This window comes from Anabas testudineus, chromosome 14 (assembly GCF_900324465.2).
Source record: "Anabas testudineus chromosome 14, fAnaTes1.2, whole genome shotgun sequence".
Taxonomy (NCBI): Eukaryota; Metazoa; Chordata; class Actinopteri; order Anabantiformes; family Anabantidae; genus Anabas; species Anabas testudineus.
This window is the reverse complement of record NC_046623.1, coordinates 13,063,948-13,086,477: the sequence shown is the minus strand read 5'-3', so window position 1 is coordinate 13,086,477 and position 22,530 is coordinate 13,063,948. Positions and strand designations below refer to the sequence as shown.

At 40.9% G+C, this 22,530-nt stretch overlaps 1 protein-coding gene across 1 annotated transcript in view; it reads left to right on the top strand.

The window, feature by feature from the left end:
* The window catches only part of mcama (melanoma cell adhesion molecule a), a 32,781-nt gene extending 12,353 nt beyond the window's left edge, over nt 1-20,428 (top strand). Inside the window, exons 2-16 of the mRNA XM_026373421.1 lie at nt 9,665-9,798; nt 10,356-10,581; nt 10,706-10,776; nt 10,951-11,038; nt 11,241-11,420; nt 12,480-12,607; nt 14,264-14,408; nt 14,727-14,842; nt 15,002-15,143; nt 15,683-15,813; nt 15,949-16,090; nt 17,110-17,145; nt 18,808-18,937; nt 19,227-19,344; nt 19,424-20,428. Of these exons, the coding sequence (XP_026229206.1) occupies nt 9,665-9,798; nt 10,356-10,581; nt 10,706-10,776; nt 10,951-11,038; nt 11,241-11,420; nt 12,480-12,607; nt 14,264-14,408; nt 14,727-14,842; nt 15,002-15,143; nt 15,683-15,813; nt 15,949-16,090; nt 17,110-17,145; nt 18,808-18,937; nt 19,227-19,344; nt 19,424-19,426 (1,790 nt within the window). The 3' untranslated portion in view covers nt 19,427-20,428. The remainder of the gene's footprint in view (nt 1-9,664; nt 9,799-10,355; nt 10,582-10,705; nt 10,777-10,950; nt 11,039-11,240; nt 11,421-12,479; nt 12,608-14,263; nt 14,409-14,726; nt 14,843-15,001; nt 15,144-15,682; nt 15,814-15,948; nt 16,091-17,109; nt 17,146-18,807; nt 18,938-19,226; nt 19,345-19,423) is intronic.
* Nucleotides 20,429-22,530: the final 2,102 nt, after the last annotated feature.

Below are 22,530 nucleotides of genomic sequence, written 5' to 3'. Positions count from 1 at the left end.
TCAAACAGTAACATAGACTTAAATTCAAGCTGGTGTGCCACCTTTATATCTGAAAAGAAAACAAAGCAGAATGATAAAAGTGATTACCAGATGGTTTTAGTTAAAGCTCAGAATGACTGATGTTGTCATGGATAGTTTGAGAGTAATATTTTTTAGGGTTAGGGCAAGTGTGAGATCTGATGTAGCTGCACAGGTGTGTTCGAGAGGGAAATCAAAATACATTTCATTGTGTGTGGTCCTGTGATAAAACTCTACCAGTTACCCCCCATCCCTCCACACACACACACACACACACACCCATATTAGCCCTCTTCTTCCTTTCTCACTGCTCCTACACTCCTCCCCACAAATCAATTGACAAATGGGCTGCCCACAGGTGTCACTGGAACGCTCCCCCTCTCCAGCTGCCCTTGTCCTCTACGGCATGGGAATGGGGGCGATGTGCCTATTGTTCACAGCTGCTTGCGTCAACGTGAACCCCACCTCCTCCATCCTCCACAGCTCAGCAGGACACAGTGCCACCCGACGACTGGGAATGCAGTCATAACCACAGTCCTAGTGCAAGGTCTGGGCACGCTGTGTCCGAGTGAATAAAACAAGTGGTGGATATTGTCTGCTGAGCCCTGAGAACCGGAGTCTCCCAGTCTAGAGATCAAGATAAAGTAGGCGCAGAGCAGCTCCCTGCTCCCTTATCAAACAATGCTGCTGGTTATGAGTTGTGAGCACAGATATATCATTGTGTTTGACATTGTGTCTGACCAGCTGTAGGCATCTGCTGAGAAAATAGTGAAAGTATTACTTCCCCAAGGCGAGGACTGTGTTTTGACGTGAAATACATGAAATACACAGCAGGTTTGTTGTGAAAATACAGGAGTTTAGGGGCTTTGACATGTGCCAGTAAGGCCGTGGTGAAGGTGAACATGTTTTGAGGCTTTGAAACTGTGTTTACATGCACACAGCAACTCGTGTTATTGGGAGAGAGCGGAAAACCTGTTTATACGCATAATACAATTAGTTTGAATAAAAACATTAGTGTAAATTGTGGAGCTGACAAAATTAAGCCATTTATCTAGATATTACCCAGAGGCAATTTAAGTGAGAACTCCCTAGTGAGTCCAGCAGGTAATCGTCTTGAGATTTCACAGAGAGCTAGTGGGCGGGCGTGTGGACCACATTTCTGTCAGACAACCGGCGCTGCGTTTATGTGCAGTAAACAAAACTCTGTGATTTCCACAGCGTACGTTTTGTGCCACATTGTGCCTTCTGCATGCTCTGAAGTCTTTTAAACGTCTGTGCAATGTTTCTAGATGCCTACAGTTGTCCTGTAGAAACTAAAGCCCACATGTGCTGTATTGCCCATCCCCAACAACCATTGCAAGTTTCCCTCCCCCACCCTCTGTCTGCCAGTATTGTCCTTCACCCAGCCGTAGTTCACTAACAGATAATTTACTGATTAACTAGACAAAACACTGACATCAAAACATTTAATCTGAGTGTAGAATCTACTAAAACCTTTTTCTTTTTCGTGAATCTGCTGTGATCTCTGCTGTGTTGTACCACCTGAAGAAAGGCTGCGAGATTTAGATGATAAGATTCCCCCACATTTACCCACACATTCATACACAGACCCTCCCATAAATGCTTATCATCCCATAAATACTTCTCTTCTCTTCTGTCAGAGCAGCTGCATCCATGCATGCAATCAAGGCCGATCTCCACTCTATGAAGTAGAACGTGGACACATTAATAAGAGTGTTTCTACAAACTCCTATTGCAAGGCGAAATATTATACATTTGTTTGATATTTTAGGATATTAAATAGTATGATTTCACTATTATCCTGTCAAAAACAAAAGAATAACACACAAAAGAAAGAATCACATCTTCAGAGGTTAGTGTTTCTACATTTGTGCCTGTTGGCTCTTACTGTAAATATCCTGTAAATGAGAAACTTATTTTCCTTTATTAGGGTTTAGGAGAAACCGAGTTAGATGTTTACCATCCAGTGGAGTAAATCCTAGAAAACATCCTGCCTAAATATATTACAAGGGTGTGACATTCAAAACATGTCCATTTGTTTTTTAGGGTACAGCCACAACAGTAACAGATAGAATTACACCATACACTGTGAAGTGTTTTGACATCCCTTGGACAAGATGACAGTGTTACTATATGTTTTCTAAAAGAAAGTCTCATGTTAAACTCATTATATACAGTGGTTTGTGTAGCTGGGTAGGATCCCAGTCCGAGTTTGTCATAGACCACAAATTATACAATGTTTGATTCAAGACGTCAATTGGGCATCTTAAAGAAAATAAAATACTGCAATTAAAGGTAGAAGACAGGTAGCAGCATGAGGTATCTGCTTTCAGGCCAACTTTAACCCATCAAACATTTGAAATTGGCCACTCCACTGTGCTTTTACATAGGACTGTGTGAATACCAGTGCCATCTGGTATGGAGCTGTGGTGAAGACTTAAACAAGTGCAACAATACTTACACCAACACTGTTTTAGTGTCAGATAAGCCTCCTTACTTAACTTCTAAGATTGTGTTTCACATCTCATGTAACATCTTTCTGATTTGGAATGCATGTTAATTTAGCACTAGGGAGTTTCTGGGTGTCATTAAACAGCTGAGTGCTGCTCTACTCATTTATTTTGGTTTTTAACCTGAATGTCTGTCACATCCATCTGTATCTGATCCAAGTTTCTGTCACACCCTTCTCTGCTCCTGTCTCATACCTGCATGCACTCGGGGTCATTTACATTCAGACACAATGTGGAGTTTGTTTGGAGCTCTGCCCTTTTTCACACCTGGCTACAGTGGGTTTGTGATGGGTTTTGATGGAGTGGTTTTGAGATTATTATTTAATACTGTCCAAGCATCACCGGTTTTGGATCATGTAGAGTGTGTGTGGGTGTGTGTTTGTGTGTGATGGGGGTTAGTGGGACTGGGCGAAGGGGAGTAGCCTCTCCTCCTCATTAACACAGCAGTGCACCTGTGATCACTCTGATATTCTCTTTGAGAGCATTAAGGTTCTCAGCAGGGGACGGTGGGGGGGACGGGGTTCACCATTTTCATCCTGGTGAATTAGGTGTGGCACACTCGCCCGACAGCTCGCCTCATGTCTGGTAAGTGGGATAAAAGGAGAGGGAGTGCACAAACAGACCTTTGTTGTAGGACAGGCATTGCTTGAATGCTAATAAACTCAGATACAAACTGGCACAGACTACAAAACAATGCAGAAAAGTTCAAACAAATATGAATGCACACACAAACACATATTCAGAGCACTGGATATGTTTGGGATTTCTATGAGGGTGCATGTGTGTGTGAGAGAGATAAAGGCGTGTTTCATAATCACCATAATAGCTAGGCTAGCTGTGTACGATTTCTATGTAAATGCACAGCCAACTAATCAAGTACAATGTGAGGCTGTTTCAGAAAGCATTCCCACTAAATAGATTCAGCCTGTTAGTATTAATGATTATAAAAACCAAGGGAATCACTCATCCATCCTGCTGTTTCTGCAGACTTTCTTACTTTGTTTCTGCTGCAGTGTAAAAGGTTTGAGGTTTAAAAACCGTGCACATACTCAAGCACAAGCTGGTTTCTGATCCCTATAGGCATGCTTGGTGCACATGAGGGTTTGCAGAGCCTTGCACAAGCATGCAGGTCTGTGGGGCTGTAACACATCAAGCCAACGGTTATTCGTCAGCTACGGGGCCATGTTTTGGCTCAGATGAGGGTGATGTGAGACAGCGCAAGAGTTGACTTGGTGTGTCACAGCCCTTAACAGTCACATTAAAAGATGGGCATGCACACGACTGACGTAGGACATTGTTACAGTGCATAGCAGGTTGTATGAAGTGATGCTTTAAAGTCATGTAAGCAGAGTGGTGAAAGCGTATGACTCTGAAAGGGACTTCAGAGAATAGATATACTGCATCAGCGTGTTATGGTGGTTATAATTAAAATATACTGATTGTAGGGTTGCTGCAAGAATAGTGATTAAGATAAATATCAAAACAGTTCATTTAATTCTGGTGTTGTTTCATGTCATATCCCTCACTCTCTGTAGTTGTATCTACAATACCAACTATCAAATAATATTACTGAACATGTCTGTTGCTCCTGTAACTGTGACTTTTTTAGTCAAAGTTAGCAAAGCTGTTTGTTTCTGGAGATTGAAATTAAAATGATTATCCCGGGCGAGTCCTTCTTTATGGATGGTTGAGGGAAAGCGGATTTAGTTTGAACCTAGTTTGTGGCTTTCGTAGACATGGATATTCAGCACTGTGATGACGACCACATGGACTGGGATAAGAAGGCCTTTGTTGGAGCACAGCGGCAACGTTTTGTGCTGTCATCAGAGGTTTGATTAGAAAAAAGGTCTCTTATTTATAGAGTTAGAATAACAACCAAGGCCCCATACCTGGTGCTTCTTACCTTAATGTCTCATCTTTCACACACTTTAATATGACATGAAGAATGAATCTCTACAGTCTTCAAATTCTGTCTCAAAATGTCATTTAGTCTACCTTCAGCAAAGTGGGGTCACATGACCTCTTGTTAAATAGGTTAACTATTTGTACAGAGATCCAAAGCTTCATATATTAGTTTTTTTACTTGTGCATTTCTTGATGGATCAAGACATGTTCCACATGTGTGGTTTATATTTTGTCCAAGCATGCCCATCCATTTAGAGGACGGAAATCCAATCATGTATCCTTGAATTGATATTTATATTTGAAGTGGAAACCAAACAGAATTACACTCTGCGTCTCCTCCAGAACTGCAGCAGTGTGGTAAGGGGCATTTCTTGAGGGTGGAACTGCCTTTGCTCTTGTTTCCTGTCCAATGTCTGTAACTGTTACGGTATCCAGGAACTTCCATTCAGGTACTAGTTAATTATACTGTGTATCACCAGTTGTTATAGTTGGAACGAGCCATGTTTTAGCTGTGAGGTTGAATTTCTTGGTATGCACCAGTGCTAATTGAGGAAACTGTTTTTGCAGGGCAACTCTCCCTTTTTTCTCATTTGTTTTTGTTCTGCTGCTACCTAAAGGGACCCCCAGCCCAATGTAGATACAGTATTTAGCCTGTTGACCTTTAATTAGCCATCCTGTGGCTGTGGATCAACCTGCATGCCAGAGCCCAGCAGCTCCAGAGGGGGTCTATTGATGGATAGTGGATACCGAGGAACAAGCTGCACTCACTGCTGAACATCAGATACAAGCATAAATAAAACATTCATGTTGCTCCTTTAATGAAGTCTCACCCACCGGGTGTGATGATGAAAAATTAATGGAGCTGCTGAAGAAGTTGCAAACCAGCAGGAATGATTAGCAATTCTTTAAAAGCCGGTGTTGGCGGACTGTTCATTGGAAGGCTGGAGACGTAGTAAAGCCGATAACGTAAGCAGGGAAACGTTCCACCATGGCAACAAGTTTATGTTAAACGTGTGTGGATCTGCAAGCCGATCGAGAGATATCATGGGAATTCTTAACACTTCTCTTGAAATGAAACTCAGAAACACAGATTGAATTTTGTTGATACTGTAATCCAAATATTTTAAATGTGCACAACTTACTCACATACATGAAGCATATATTCTGTTTGGGGGGAGATTTTTATCCATCCAAGTACAGTATGAACTGAATAGATAGAGAAGTGAAGTGCAATTAGGCAACATTAGCACCAAAGTTTGCACAGTGCTAAATCCTGTGGATCAAAGGTCAATATCAACCTCATACATTTTCACTTGTGAGCTGAGTGAGTCCAGCTTCACATTAATCATAGAGTGCTGTGTGCGGGGTCCTCACCTGGAGCTGTGATCTGCCTGCTGCATGGAAGGAGGGATCACTGATGCATAAAGAGGTGCCTTTGAAGAGATTTGCAGCACTTCCTTATCTCTCTATGTGAAAGAATAAAGCCTGGGCCCTTCACTGCCACTCCCTGTCATCCACGGAACAGGCTGCTGGGAGATTTGTGCCAGATGCTGCTTCTGAATGCACAGCCTCATCAGCAGGACAAGGAGCTCTCATCTCCACTGTAGGGCTGCATGCTTTCACTACGTGTGTGTGTCTGTGTGTGTGTGTGCATACTCTTTGATGTTAGGCAATACACAGTATCCCCCAGGTGTTCAACACCACACCAGAGTTACGTATTGAGAAATCCTCCTCCCTGTCATCCACACTTACATGCTAGCTTTTTACACCTCCCATCCTCTGAGGGAACCTCAGTGTCCGCACACAACCTAAACTCCAAGCCTGAAAAAGTCTGAAAAGCTGATCTGTTCTTACATTTCCCTCAAAAGTTGCTGCAAAAAAGTCGAACGTGTGAAATTATTTAAATATAATATGGTGTGTGTGCTTGTTTTCTGTGGCTACAGCCACATCTTTTCTTATTATCTATTATTTTCTACTCAAATCCACAAAGATCACACATGAGGGTATATGCAATACTTATTAATGGATTTTTTTAAGTTTGATTTCATGGTTCACCAGCCGTGTGAAGGATTAGGTTGAGTAGATGAGGCTGGTTTGTTGTGTCAGAGGTGATTTGGACTCTTATCAGTGGCAGAGCTGCAGATCTAGTGGAGGCCTAAGCTGACAGCCTTAATCAAATGCGGAAGCCAATAATGGTGACCACTTGAGTTAGCGTCTGAGGGTGTTGTCTGTGTGTTAGGCACATAATGAGCTACTGTGCGCAGGGATTTCCTGGAAGTAGCCCCCTCATTATGTCTGTCGTTTGTCTGATTTGTATTGTGTGAGTCTGTCTCAATTTGTCTTGAATGGATAGACGGGAAAAATATTTTTGTCTCTCTTTATCCTTTTGATGAGTCTGTAAATGTTTTAGATGTTTAAATAGCTACATAACAGCAAATGTCACAGCCAAATTGATCATGAAATGAATGCCTTATAAATAAATAAGGCAGTTTTGCATTAAAGTTTCCTGTATTCCTAAATATTAAGTATCTATAACACATGGGCACTAGTATACCTATCCTTCCTGTTAGGACTGACAAAATGGCAGAAATGCAATTTTCCTCTCACAATGGGGAGAATAATGTGGAAGGAAATTAACTCATGGAGCTCATTAAAATATTATCATTCACTATTGATTATCATGACAGTGATCTTCAGTAAGGCGTTATTCATGTTCTTTTACGATGTTATATTAACAATGATGAAATAGTACATGATGTCACCGCGACATTTTTTAAAAAAAGGCACCTTTAATGGAAAAGTTAATTGTGTTTGTTATTGAAATGGGAATGTCTCTCCCCGTCCCCTCCTATCTTTCATCCTTCTGACAGACCAGTTATTTGGGGGCTTGCCCAGTCACAGGTCTGAGTGGTCAGGCTGTCAACACATTCAAATATTATGAGGTGGTGTTTTTTTTTTTTTTCTGAATGAATTAGCTTTGTATCATCCAGACACAGACAGCAGACAGGCATAAATGTATGCACACACACCCACAGGCGGCAGTTTTGGTTGTCAGGGTCCATAGATCATGGGTCATGTGTATTTGTGCTTTAGTCCATGCAGTATAAAGTCACAACAGGAACAGATAAGACCAGCACCAGGTTGGCTTTGGGAGCCAAATCCTTAGCAACCCCCCAGTGCTAATCGGATTAGAAGAAAAGTTAGCAGCACGGCCCCAAAGAGACACAACATTTTTAACACTGACTTCTGCGAGCGACATATTTTGCTCTCCAGTCTCCATAATCTGCTTCTGTCTTAAAGCCGTCTATCATCTTTGTTGCTGTAAACAACAACCTACGGGCTACACGGTGAACTGGCTCTAACCTCTGTTTTAGGGATGGAAAAACATCATTTGGCCGACTGGTGGGTGTGGTGTACGTCTGTGTGCGCGGGGGGCTTTGGTCCACCCAGGTGGGAGAACAATGGCGTGCCCGTTGTCCCAAAAGGAATGGTTGGCTGAGCATAGCTGAGGCCGAGGAGGGAGGAACAGAAAGAAAAAAAAAAAGAGTTGTGAAAATGATTGGTGCTGAAGAAGGGTGACAGGATGGTAATGGGGGTGCAGCCAGCTGAATGGGGGCAGCAGGGTGACAACTGGACTCTTAAAGCTCTTTTCATGCTTGGGCTGTTTCCACCAGTGCTGAAAGCACATACGAGTACACTGAGGTCCTAGTCTTCCTAATTGTTTTACCGTAATATCTCAAAACCATTAGATAGTGAGGTAGTTGTTTTGTAGTTGTCAACAGTAAAATACTGCATTAGTACACAAGTACACTTAATACTAGATTTACAGTGGTATCATTAAATACTGTTATTTAACATCATTTTTGCAGGTTTTGTGTTCTGGTGGATTCAGTTGTAGAAATCAACTCACAAGCAACTAGTTTGCAGTTCTAAAGCAATGTTGGATTTAACAATGTCAAAAATGCTGCAACAGAACCAGAGATATACTTTCTTCCTCCTTGTCAAATCCTGGTGCCTACGTTACCCACAGTCCTCTAGACTTGGACTGAAGTCAGACCTAGTCTTCTCTGGCTTTAAGCAAGGAAACTACTGCTTGATAAGTCTATTTCTTTTTGTATTGGCACACTCCCAGACGTATTCGTTTTTAGATGTGTAGTCTTCAGGCTACTGTTTACTAAAGGAAATGTAAGAGTTTCTGCAGCTCCCTCTGGACCCAAAGCTTTTGTCTACTTATTCAGACGAACTTTCAAAGACCTGTAAACACCTTTTTATACCTTTGAGGAGCTCTACTTGAGTATTTCCATGTTCCTTTGGTACATACACTACTGCATCTGGAGTAGAAGATTTTATACTTTTATTCCAGTAAAACAATAAAAAAACAGTAATTATGCAAATGTGCAAAGGAGTTGACACTGTTCTACTTATAAACAATGCCATTAGCTTTAGAGTTAAATTACATGATGATGGGAAATTCAGAGCTGACTCTTCAAAGAAAGAGTATGATTCATTTCCTAAAGAAAAAGGCTGAACTAAAATAGTCAGTAACAAAACGACAGAGTAAATCCACTGAACATCACACAGTGACACCTGAGTGTAGTAGATAGAGGGGGGAGCAGAGGTGTCCTTTACAAGCTTGCATAACAACTCCAAACCAGATTAAACAGAGAAAATGGGCTTTTTTCTGCCATCTTGTTTTCCTTTGTCACTGTGTGAGCTGGCTCCTCTATAAAAGCAGCCAAGTCCAACATGGCTAAGAAAGCGCTTGGCTCTCTGAATCACCAGACCAGTGTCAAACTGGCTAACCTTCCCATGCCTGCATTCCCCCGACGATGCCTAGGGAACTGATTTTCTGGCCAAGATGTGGTTTTGTGGTTACAGTCAGCCAAGCAGAAGGAGATGAAAATTATACCATGTGGACAAGAAGCCTTTTCTTCTTTGTTCGGCTAACATGGCAGACTGGCTCCACATTGGCCTGGGAAGACTGTCAGTCATCTGCCAAACACAGTGGAGTGGGGGGGGGCAAAACTTGAATTAGATGTAGGTCAGGAAGAATTAATGCTGGGGTCAAGTCACAGTGAAAAGCCATTATGATTTTATTTAGTTTTTTTAAGGCTTGTGGCCTTAAATGGCTCATGAGTAATAAAGGACCACGGTTCAGCACCTGCATAAAGCATGTCATTGATTTACATGCATGTCTGTGTGTTTTTCAGCATGGGCCAAGGTGGAGCTGACTATGCAGGAGAGTGTTGAAGTGTACATGGGTGACTCGGCTCAGATCCCCTGCCACTACAGTTTCACTGATGCCAACAGTGAGCCCAGATTTGTCATGATCCAGTGGTTTGTGGTGAGTATTGTGGGACCTACAGCAAAAACTGACACCGACATCTGAAACTATTCAGCTGCTCATGTAAAATGCCTGCCCTTTAAAATCAGTAGCTCATAGCCGCTTTGTCTGTTATTATTATAACGTGTACTTTGTGTCAAAACATTACTGTAAATAAAAGCAAAGACAATTTTAATTTGAGTCTTTTTTTCCAGTAATTGACAAACTTGAAGTGCCTGTGGGATTTTGGCAAAATAGTCTCAAATACAATGATGAATGCTTGGATGAAGATAAAGAAATGGCTGACACCATGGTGAAATGTGACTGTCTTGGGTAGAAAGGGTTTGAAATGTAGGGACAAATGGCTCAATCAGTCACAGTCGTCATGGGGATTTGAGAGCAAAGAAGTCATCACTGTTCTGCCCGTCAGACCACAGGCTAAGGTGATATTGATGCTTTACCCATCAAACCCTTTAGGAAGAACTGGACAATATCATCAAAATGTTCCCACTGATTTGACTGATATCCAAGTGGAAGGTCACACGTATACTGACGTATTCATGTCCACTCAAATGCAGAGAGATGGTAGCAGCTCACGGATGCGGATCTTCTATGGTGATGGCAACGACCATATGGTAGACAACCAGACTGACTACAGTGGTCGTATTGAGGTGACTTTGGACCAGCAGGGAACTCAACTCACCATTCAGAACGTCCAGCTGTCTGATGAGAGGGAGTTCTTCTGCCAGGTGAATGGACTGGCTGCAGGGAGCGCTGAGGGCAAGACCCATCTCAAAGTGTTTGGTGAGAAGACACAATCTGTGATGAAATGTTCATATAAAGCATTGTTTAAATCTTACAAACGCCTGTAAGATTTTCTGCGTTTGTAGTTTAATGTAAAGAACTGTTGTTTTTTTTTGTGATTTAGCTCGTCCAGAGGCTCCAGTGATCGAGGGAGTCCAGACTGGAATATCTGTGACAAACGACTTGCCATCTAAGGTGGGTCTACTTCATTTCATGTTTGGGCCGACTTATTGGACATTCATGTAGTTCATGGTGCCGGGTCATGTCTGAAAAAGGCTTTAAGCTGACATTAACCAAAAAATAATCTTCAGGGTTTCCATGTTAAGTTTCTTTTTTTCTTTCTTTTTTTTTATGTGTCTCTCCTTCCAGGTTGCATCATGTGAGGCTCGGAATGGCTTCCCAAAACCCAACATCACCTGGTACAACAATGGCATACCGCTGATGCCCTCACCAGGATGTAAGTGCAGACAGCAGATGAGTTTCTTCTGGTTTAAATCCAGACCACAGCATTGCCACTGACACGGCTACTTTACTGGAACCGGGCAAAAAGTCTAAATGTATCTCACTGTTTTAATGTGTATTGCAGTAAGTGACAGTTCATTAACATTTGCCGCGTTCCATTGCAACAGTTACACCTGTATTGCTTCTTCATCCTGCAGATGTAAACGTGTTGATCCTAGTGACGCGGGAGTCCAGTGGCTTCTACTCTGTCCAGAGCACACTGGAGTACAAGGTGGTGAAGGAGGATAAGGATGCCCATTTCTCTTGTGAGGTTAGCTTCTTTGTCCCCGGAGCCATCAGGACAATGGAGTCGAACAGCATCAACATTACTATTCACTGTGAGTTAACGCTGAGCCTTGTTTTTAATTCTGCACATTTTGATTCGCTTCTTCTGCTACAAACCAGGTCAAATAACCGTTACTATAAACACCAACTTATTAACAGTGAACTCAGAAAGGAATCGCCGTGGTCAACATGATTTTAAAAATAAGGAAATACATTTTATTTTAGATATTGTCAAATTTATTTGTATATATGTTTTATTGTATCCAGCTGGTTACAGCATATGATTAGTAACCCATATTTTGTTCTCTTGTTATATCATATTGTTTTAAAGTGTTAAACTGTATCAGTATAACACACCTGGAGCAACTGTCCCTGTTTCCTCTTGACTGTATTATTGATGAAAGACATTTGTTTTTCAGTCGGCTGTAACAGATGTTAATTCGTACAACAAAGTGCCAGGTAGAGCGTCAGGGTTTAGATTAATTGATGAGTACTACAAGATTTATTTTGTTCAGTTCTGCCAGTTTGCTGTTCTCAGACTGGAGGCCAGTGTTTCATAGTTCATGCGAAAACTGGAACTCACTGGCAATGATTTATATCCATCCCTGTAGTTGTTTTTTGCGTCATATATTACAGACTGTCTTCTTAACCAACTGAGCGTAAACAAAGTCACCAATTTTAAAAAGAAAGTTCACTTCAGTTGTTGAAGTATTTAAGTGCAATGCATACAACTTTTTAAAAAAGATGGATAAAAACTATTGAAGAAAAACCCTGATGTTGTTTTAAGATTCAGCACATTGAGCATCATACAGACTAAAGACTGCATTTCCTTTGCTAACCTTTACTTTTTATTTCTTTAATTTGTATCTTCAAAGTCCTGTACCTTGTAATTATCAGTAATAGCATATCATTTGAAACTCCATCATCAAAAAGAGGCTGTTTCCTCTGCCTATGGTTAGTCCATTGTTCTTTGAAACTGTTTTGTAGGGATACTGTGGCACACAGAGCCAAACTCAATCTGTGCTGTCAGCGTTGTTGGAAACGGCCTTGAAAATGACTTTAGCAGTCTGCTGAATAAGCCTTCTTAATTTGATTTTGTTTTGTGTGTTTAGACCCTACCACCATGGTGGAGCTTTGGAAGGAGTCGCCCCAGGGCCTGGTCAAAGAGGGGGATACCGTGGAGCTACGTTGCCATGGTGACGGCAACCCCCCGCCGCCCTTCATTTTCAACAGAGAACAAGTAAGAATAGACGCCTTTTCTCACCCTAAAAGTCCCCAAGAGAGAATGGGTGACACACAGGAGACATGTAGGGAATGTTTTTGATAAGCACAGCTCAGAGGGCCCCATGTAGACATGAGTGTGCAAGGTCTACGGAGTCTCTGTCAGCTCTGACCCCACAGATCCATGCTGGGGTCTGAGACCGGAGGCCACACTGACAGGGCTCATGCGGGGGACTGATTCCCATGTTAGACACACATCCATTGTATGTGCAGACAATAAGAAAACTCAGCTAACTGCCATTTTTAACTTTCCATAATTGTCAGTCACACACATTTAGTTTGTGGTTGTTTTTGACCATGATTTATTTTCTGCTGTTTAAACAGTGAAGCAACATTGGTTTTGTGCTTTGTTGTATGTTATTGTACAATAGTTTACTCACGCACAAATTTATTGCTGAAGTCTGGAGACACAATGACTCTGGCACTGCACTAACCACATTTAAAAGTCCATCGAGATGTAGGTCTGTAGGGCGCATTAAATACCAGAAACTGTTAGTTTATATATGTTTATGTGTCTAGGTTGTCTACTTAGTCTTGACCAAATGCAGTGAGCAATGTAACATTTCATGTGCTTCGTCTGGAAGTGGATTTAGCTATGTGTTTCTTGTCTAATGGATTCAGCTATAGATTGTTAAAAGTGACATTCATAGCTGTGTCCTCAGTATTCTCAGGCACATGACCCTACAATTAATTCATCAGCTTTTTATTGGTACAGTTGAGATTAATGAATTCATTAGTCATTAGTAGGGGTGTGACAATAGACTGAAATGAGTTGATACACAACATACGAATCAAACAACATTTCAACACTGCAGAAATCTTCAGAGTCCCAAAATTCAGGTGAACTTTGGAGCTATACTTAATGTTGTAACTCATCTTGTCATGAATGTCTCTTTAACTCTTATTTCTAAGACCACAATACGGTTTTTACCACAAACTCCACTTGACTGACTTCTCACGAGTCTCTTCAGACCTTCTAAGTGCGCATGAACTATGCATGAGCCTCGAACTTGTAAGCTGTCTGTGGCCTTCTAACTGAAGTTTTTATGTTCACTTTACAAACTGTATTAAAACAGCACAAACAGTAAATGCAACCATCATCAGAGTGGTACCTCCTCAATACTCAAAGTGCTGACTGAACACATTTTCTTTCTGGTGGTGTATTTCTACAGTGTATAGAGACTACAAGATATAGCCCCACTCATTCTAGTCTATGTCATCTGGCAACAGTTCAGATCATTGAGCAGTAACTATTTCTCCTGCACTGCAGTCAAGTGAATCACCTTTTGTATTTGCATATTACTTTTGTTAGCCACAGTGTACAGCACTATTTTCTTACACTGCCTACACGTTGTCTGTCACTCTGTCACCGTTAATTGTTTCCACCCAGTACCCTAAACACTGCCACACAAATGATTCAAAGGTAGCAGAGGTATTTTCTGTGCATATTTCATACTGTTTGTGGCTCTGGTTTTGAAATGTACTGATATTTACCGCAACAGGAGATATTGTCACATTTTAATATCAAGAAATCTCATAACATGAGACTTTGTCATTAGAGAGTAACATTACATAAGATGGATGGAGATTACATTTCCGATCAATTGTTGTGCAGGACCAGGATGTGGAGTTAGAGAGCAGTGGTGACATGTTGATCCTGTCACCAGTGTCACGAAAGGACAGTGGCATCTACCAGTGTCGTCCTCAGGACACCGACGGATACAGCGATGTCAAAGGAGAGATGCAGCTCACCGTGCACTGTGAGGAATGATCACACATACCCAGAGAAAAACATATACATATACTGGGTGCAAACGCATACTTCACATGAATCACTTTACATATTATTGCATGTTTAATACTCAGTTACTCAGTAAGCCTTTCTTCTGGTTCGCTGTTTCCCCTTGCCTCCACTCTTCACCCTGAGCTGTGTTAAAAATGCTTTAACTCCAGCTCCATATTTAATGCACATACTGCATATGAGAGAACTACTGATCATCTTTATCGCAGAAAGAGCACAAATAACAACTCAGCTTTGTGACACCGTGTCTCGTTTTGCTGGCGTTTGTTGTGTTCAGATTTGGACCCAGCCGTTGTGGTGCCTAAAGACTCTGAGGTCATGGTCAAAGGAGAAGATCTGACTGCAACCTGCAATGCTCTGTCCTCCCTGAAAACAAACACGGTTTGGTACAAAGTATGTACAAACTAGACTTCTGACACCCTCGACACACACAACAGACTCGATTTTAAATCGATATCTATATCGGATATACATCCAGTGACCATCCATCAATGACAATATGACCTATTCACTGATAAAATGTATGTGTGATTATTGTTCATGTGTATGTAGGATGGGAAGCAAGTGGGTAAGGGGAACACACTGCACCTACAGGACACCACCTTTGAAACTACAGGAGAGTACATATGTGAGGTGACTGTTCCCTCCCTCCCCTCCCTGCACACCAGTGGTTCAGTTCACATCATCGTCCAAGGTTAGTCATCACCCACATCATCAGCAAAAGCCAAGGGGAAACTTTCTGACAAGATATATAATAAGAATAAAGACAGCAATTAGGTACAGTTGCATGCATTTGTATAAAAAGTGTGAAAAAAACATAGAGATGGATAAAAAACTCATGCGGTGAAAGCTGAAGAAAAATAAATCTTGAAGTTACCAGCCCCAGTTTTTGTACTGTGCTTCATATACAAACTTCTCAAATGTCTTTCTATTTTGATTTTGCTTTGAGAAAGGCTGATCTTTATAATAAAAGTAAATTAGTGAAAGCGTTGCATGGGAGGTTTGAGAGTGCGGCTTTCCTCCTCTATTTCTCACATTAAAAACCTGCCAGGAAAGAGGCACACTGGGCCATTTGAAGTCAGCAGAGGGCTTTTAATGTGAAACATATGTGCAGTAAGTGTTGAGTTCCATTGACAGTGGATCAGCATCAAATGAGCGGAGCTGACCTCAATTCATTAGTGAGCGAGAGGAGATTTTCAGTTAAAACTCAAAACTGTGTGTGTGTGTATGTAGGTAGTCCCCAGCTGATGGGCGTGGATCAGGAAGTGCAGCTGGAGGAGGCAACAGGCAGGATGGTGAACCTGAGCTGCGAGGCTCAAGGCTACCCACTGCCCAGCATCACCTGGAACATCTTCGGCAGCCAGGTATCCAATCAATCTTAAATCTCGGCATTGTGTTGAAAAGTTAACATTTCATGAAGTGTGCTTCATGTACTTTTCAGTGTTATTTTGCAGGTGGACAGGTATCTTCATCAGCTAGCTGTGTTTGTGTCTCTGCAGAACTGGCACGAGGTGGTGAGCAAGTCCAACGAGCACACGGCTCAGAGTGTGGTGTCAGTAAAGGTCACCTCAGACATCAGTGCTTTTTGCAACGTCTCCAATGACATGGGCACAGAAGTCAAAGCTTTCAGCATTAAAGCCAGTAAGTCTTACTTTCAGTGTATGTGGATCAATGGGATGGAGAGGGAACCAAGGTGAAATATAATGACTGAGTCAGCCTGTAGTCATCTGAAAGTTTTTATTTAGAGCCATTTGAGAAAAGAATGAAAGTGTTCAGACAGGTTGTCATCGCTGACAACAGTGGTGAGTTGGGAAAGAATGGTATGATGGTAGGGAAGACAAGTTTTTGAATGACCTTATAAGTACCAGAAAAGCTTAACCCTGCTTCTCACAGTGAATTGCCTAATAAAGTTTCGCATGAATTTCATCATTTATTAGGTAGCAAATACCACAGCCTGTTTTATTATGTCTGACACTTCAATGTCTAACCAAGCACCCGAGTCATGAGGGCAGTCTTATTAAGCTGAAATTAGTAACATGTCGGCAACACTTCCAACACTGCACATCTGAATCCAATGACCTCAGTGTAATGTAATGGCTGCAGCAGTCCAAGGTTACATGCACTGAGATTAACTAGAAAGTAGGATGATCATTAAACCAGTGGCTGCTTTTTTCCATCCACTTCATCTCTGAACTGCTGATTACCTGGATGAGCCGTGTTCAGCCAATCAGAAGCTGTAAGTGCTGGAAGCAAACAGAGGAACCTGTGTCTGAGTCTTGACGACCAAGGTTGGGAACCACTGGCTTAAACTTGTTAAAGGCCGATGATCAGGTTCAGTGTCAGATCAAACCACACTCCTACAGAGAGAAGAACACTTTTCATTCTTATTATTCTTCTTCAGTGCTGCCATCACATGATCACCGTCATGAATGAGTCAATAATAAACATTATATGACAAAAACAACAACAAAAAACATTAGTTTAACAATTTTCTCTCCAGAGCTTCTGTTACAGTCACAGTCAGCTGTGTTTTCTTCACACCTCCAGGGTAATAAGAGATTCTGTGGACGTGTGTGTGTGTGTGTGTGTGTGTGTATTGGGGTATTTGTTGATGGACTTGGACAGCTGCCCGCTCTAAGTGTTGTTTTACTTGTTCACAGTTCCCAGAGTCACCACAACTGCCCCCTTCTCTCCTGGTAAGATTGCTGCGCTGACACCTCTTCTTGTTCAACGCCTCTTTCCTTTCACTCAGTCTCTTCCAGCTCAAAGCCTCTCCACTGTCTCCATGTTCGCACTTTATACTAAGTTCTGTCTGTGACAATGAGAGGTTGGAGGATTACATAAATTATTTATATTTTCATACTAGGACTCTTTAGTTTGCTGGCAGATCTTCGGGATAGCCTGCAGGCATATTAAATATTCTGTTTGATACAGAGTGAAAAATCGTATCACTAGCAAATTCAAGCATACCAGCATTTATAATAGAATCAAATACTCTGCAGTGGTAAAAAACACTATTTGTATAGCCTGGAATTTGTAAGACTAACAAAAATAAGTTACAAAACACCAAAAACAAACAGCGTATCGCATTTACTGATTTTTTCAAACTGTTTTATTTTATGGTGTATTTTGTACATACCAGGAAAAATTGTGGTGAAGTAAGGACAGGGCCGTTATTATAAGGCAATTTTCTGACTTTATCTGAGCAGTCACTTCATACTGTTAAAGCTTTCACAAGTCTGTGGGGAATACTATGGGCACTCATCCAAAATAACAAAAAAGAAACAGCGCAAAGCCCGTCTAGTGCTGAGTGTTTCTCTCTCTCAAAAATAAATGTTTGGTTGCTTCTCTAATTATTCACTGAGGCTATAAGAGCAAAAGCTTTCTACCCGTGCTTAGTAAGAAGTTCAAGATCTGCTTTAATAATGAATCATATCGCTGTTTTATTACACTGTGAACCACAAAATAAATGATGCTGTCTCTCAGTTTTCATGGATTCAGCACATTCTAAAGACTGAAGGGCATTAAAAGCAAATCCAGGCTGAAATAATGACGTTGTGAATTTATGTCTAAGTTTCTATGATGAATTGAAGTTGCTCTATTTGGCCACTACACGAGAATTGTTTTTTAAGCCTAGAGCTGTTCCTGGAGGCTTCAGGGGAATGTGTTGAGAAGTGTATCCAAATAACGTTAAATGTAGTTTTTGGTGACATACAAATAAATAAGCTAGAAAGCTAGCTGAGTTTTCAGAAAGGGGATAGTTGATCTTTCACACACCTGTCTGATGTTCAATTTAAGCAAATAACAGAAATTATTCTACTCAGTATATTATAATATAGTAAATCTTCTTAGTTTAATTATAATTAAAACATTTGATCAGATAAATTCTCAATTTTATAAGAATATTGACTGAAACTACAAAATGACCAAACTTAAAGACAAAGACTTTAGAAGGATTTAAATTATTATTATTATTATTATTATTGTCTTTTCCCACCACTCAACCTGCTGACTGCTGCATAAAGTTAAAGAGAAGCTTCTTTTATATTCTGAATTGTGAATGTAACCTAACTAAAGTCAGTTATTAAGGCTTTAAGGTCACAATAATGAACAGTGAATAAATGACACTTTTTATGCACTGCAGCTTCCAAAGTCACTTTAATGAGACTGAAATATAAAAGACATCATTTCATGCTCTGATAAGTATTCCTAATGCATGAGGAAATGGAAATAAGACACTTAGGATGCCAAATATTGAGTTAAGTCATGTTATTTGAAAGTGTAGGACAGAACATTTAGTGATCGCATTGCTCACTGTGTGTGTGTGTGTGTGTGTGTGTGTGTGTGTGTTTGTGCAGCTGAGGGCAGTGGGGTGATCATCGTGGTGATCATACTGTGTCTGCTGCTGCTGGCCATCCTGGGCAGTGTTCTCTACTTCCTGCATAAGAAGGGAAAGATCCCATGTGGACGCTCAGGGAAGCAGGAGATGTGAGTACTGTCTCTTCTAAATTACAAAAATGAACTGATCGTGGTGACTAAGTGTTGTCTGTGTAGCCAGGATATGTTATTTATCTATTTTATATACACTGGATAACATTCACCTTATTAATAGAAACATGCTCAGTGTATTTTATTCCACACTCGACTGTCCTGCTGCATCCTCAGCTGAAAATAGTCCTCAATAAATGCACTGTTTTGGCTCCTGGATCAGGTTTTGATAATCTAAATCAAAGCTGAATGGATCTGTAAAGTGCCAAATCCTTCTTTCTGTAACTAGCACCAAAGAGAAGACCACCAAAGATGACATTGTCGTGGAGATGAAGACCAACACGAAGAATGAGGATGCTGTGCTGCTAAAGGCCGTCAACGGAGACAAAAAGGCTCCTAGTGACCAGGTACCAATTGTTGTGTGATGTCATTAATCCACAATGGTACTGCTGGTGTTACACTGACGTCCTGCTCTTTTCCTTTTAGTAAAGTCCCGGACGATTCAGCACTGACAGATGAAGCCAGCGGTCAGTGTGTGTTGGAGCAGAGGAGGCAGCTGTCACTGATCTGCTGGGTAACACCACCTCATAGACATTCCCCCATCATGCTTTGTTCTCGGCAGTATTCAGTAGATTTATACACTATTCACACACACATCACACACACACACACACACACACAGGTTTGTACAGATGTGTATTTGCGTTTGAATGAATGTTGCTTCCTAGTGGTTCATTAGTTTTGTACTATTTCATCAAACTGTGTTCAGCTCTGAGCTGTTTTGTGTACGATGATGTCACCTATACATCATCAACTTTTCTTTGTTTTTTTTTTGTTATGAAAGTGTATATATTATATATATTTTGTTATTTAAGATATCGTGGCACTCAGATTTTCATTTCCCGGTAGTGTCTGGGTCTTGTTGTGCATGTTGATCCATGTTCGTGGGTCCAGGTGAGTTTTGGGACAGGACGTGACGTCAGAGACCAAACGTCAGCTGCTCTTCTGTGGCAGCTCTTTACTGTTGGGTCACAGTCACACTGAGAGAAGGCTTGCCAGTGCGTTTGCTTTAGTTTGATTGAATTGAGTATTTGTAGAAACTGACCACCTGAACAAAAAAAGGAGGTTGTCGTTTCCTGCAGCATCTGATCAACAGGAGACGTTTGAAAGACAAGATAATAACAACAGCTAAAAAAGAACAAACTGTCAGTCACACTCTGGCAGCCTTCTGTGCAAACTGCTGTCAAGCCCTTGTACTGTTTGTAAATACATGTAGTGTACAGATCTGCTAGTGGTGGCCTTGGACTGTTACTGAGGGGGCGAAGGTTAAAGGTTAGTGATCTGCTGTGCCTGTTTTGAGACTGCATCATACACTGAATTTGTGTTTCTGTTAAATTCTTTGTTTTCGTTTTTTCATTTAAAATGTTTTCTTGTTGTTTGCTCTGTGTGTCTTCTTTGTGTTTCCACTGAGAGCTTGTCGATCCTGAAGAAGCGTCACGCTGTGCACGTTTAAGCCAGCTAACAGTTAATAAAGTACTGCTGACCGTTCTGCAACATGCTGCAAGATTTTGCAGCAAGGGAGCCACAGTGAAAATTTAGTTTTCTGATCGGAGTTCAAATATTGTCTGAATTTAGATGTTTAAGATGTAGAAATTATCCAGGTAAAGGACAGGCCCAGGCAAGAAATGTCCTCAAGTGATGTGCGCTGTTCTTATGGTTTCGGAAAGCTGCACAAAGCCATAAAACTGTCATCTCCTGTGTGCAGTCAGATCTTTCTGATTAGAGCTGTACAGTACATCCACACACTTGTCTTTTAAGTTTAACTTTAAATATGGCATATTTTGTTTATTCTGTTTGCCAGTGGGAAAACAGGTTTGATACAGGACATTGAAATTGCATTTTTCTTTTTCTAAATGTGTGTAAATTAAGTACTGTACATGTGATGCTTTGATGCTTGCGTTTTTTATATTTTTTGCAAGAAAATAATGCCAAATAAAAATGTTTCATTTAAACACAGACTGTTTTTTCAATTATAACTTAGTTGCAAAGGAATGAAAGCCTAGTTGGAATCTAATTACTGTTGGGCTTTTCTTTTACCCGAGGGCTCAGTATGAACCAGAACAACTGCGAGTTGAGTGTGTTTTGTGTTAGCACTGCACCGTTCCACAGTGAGGAGACAGGAAGGAGCGCTGCCTCCAAACCACTGTCAGCACGAGCTGGAAATGACTCCAACAGTAGCTCAGATTTCCAGCTGCAGTCTGGAGGAGGAAGGACAGAATACACTGGTCACATCTGCAACGAATTCAGGCACGGTTAGCTCCAAGCTGGCCGTCTCACTGCAAAACAAATCAATCACTCTCTGTACGTTTAGCATGAAGTGCACAACCCCAAGTATCGACTGTGAAGGTGGAGAGGCTATTCAACTATTAAAATGTTTAACTTGTTTATTGTGCAAAATTCAGTCCAATCTTAAGTATTTTGTGTGACAACAGTATGTGAACCTCGAGGCTAATCAGTCATTTGATGGGGAAACTAGTCAGGTGCTTCAGTCAGTGGGATCAAAGTCAGGTGAGAGTTCGACAGACCTCTGGGTCTTCACTGTCTGATATTGTCTTTATCTGAAAACACAGATTGGTAGAAGTGTGTCTTGGCTTGAACAAAGGAGATTCAGAAGAAGGTCACAAGAAACCCATGGGTAAACTCTAGGAAACTAAAGGCCTGTCGAGTCTATTCTCAGGAGAACATTGAATAATGGTGTTCATGACAGAGTTACGAAAAGGAAACTACTGCTGTCCACCTACAGAGAAGTCAGAAGGCTACTGGAACAATTTCTGTGAACAAATGAGACTAAAGTGGAACTTTTTGACTGGTGATGAGAAACATTATGTGATGACAGGATGGTTAATGGACTTTTGAATTCTTGAGCAAGCAAATTCTACAGGAAAATGTCAAGGTATCCTGAACTGAATAGAAAGTGCAGCAGGACACTGACCCTAAACACACCAACACAGTCGTTTTACCAAAAATGGTTGAAGCAGAGGATTTTTTTTTTTTTTTTTTAAGTTGAAGGCTTGACCTTAATCCTATAGAAATGAAATGAAAGACCTGAAGCACCAGCATTCCTGAGTTGAAGCTGTTCTGTAAGGAAAGATGTACTAAAAATCCCTCAAAGATTATGTGCAGGGCTGATAGTTTAGTTGAAGTTATTGTTGCAAAAGGAGACTTGTACTTGGCTTGTGTACCTTTACCACAAAAATGTAGATTAAACAATTTTCTACAATAAGTAAGTAACATTTTTTCCCCCTTTTTGTCTCATTTGTTCAATCGGGATCCCCTTTGTCTGGTTTACATTACTTACATGAAAATCAGTCATATTTACGCAGAAAAAGATACAAATTCAATGCATATATTAAAATAATTCTTTAAATCTACATAAACTTTGTGCCATTCAAGAAATAAGTCAAGATTTTGGTAAATACAGTAATTCACTCTCTGGCTGATAAGATCATTACTTCAGCAAATATTCTCAGAAAACAGCAAATTGTTGTTTCTACACTTTTGTATTTTGTAAGAACGAGTTGGTAGGAGTTCAT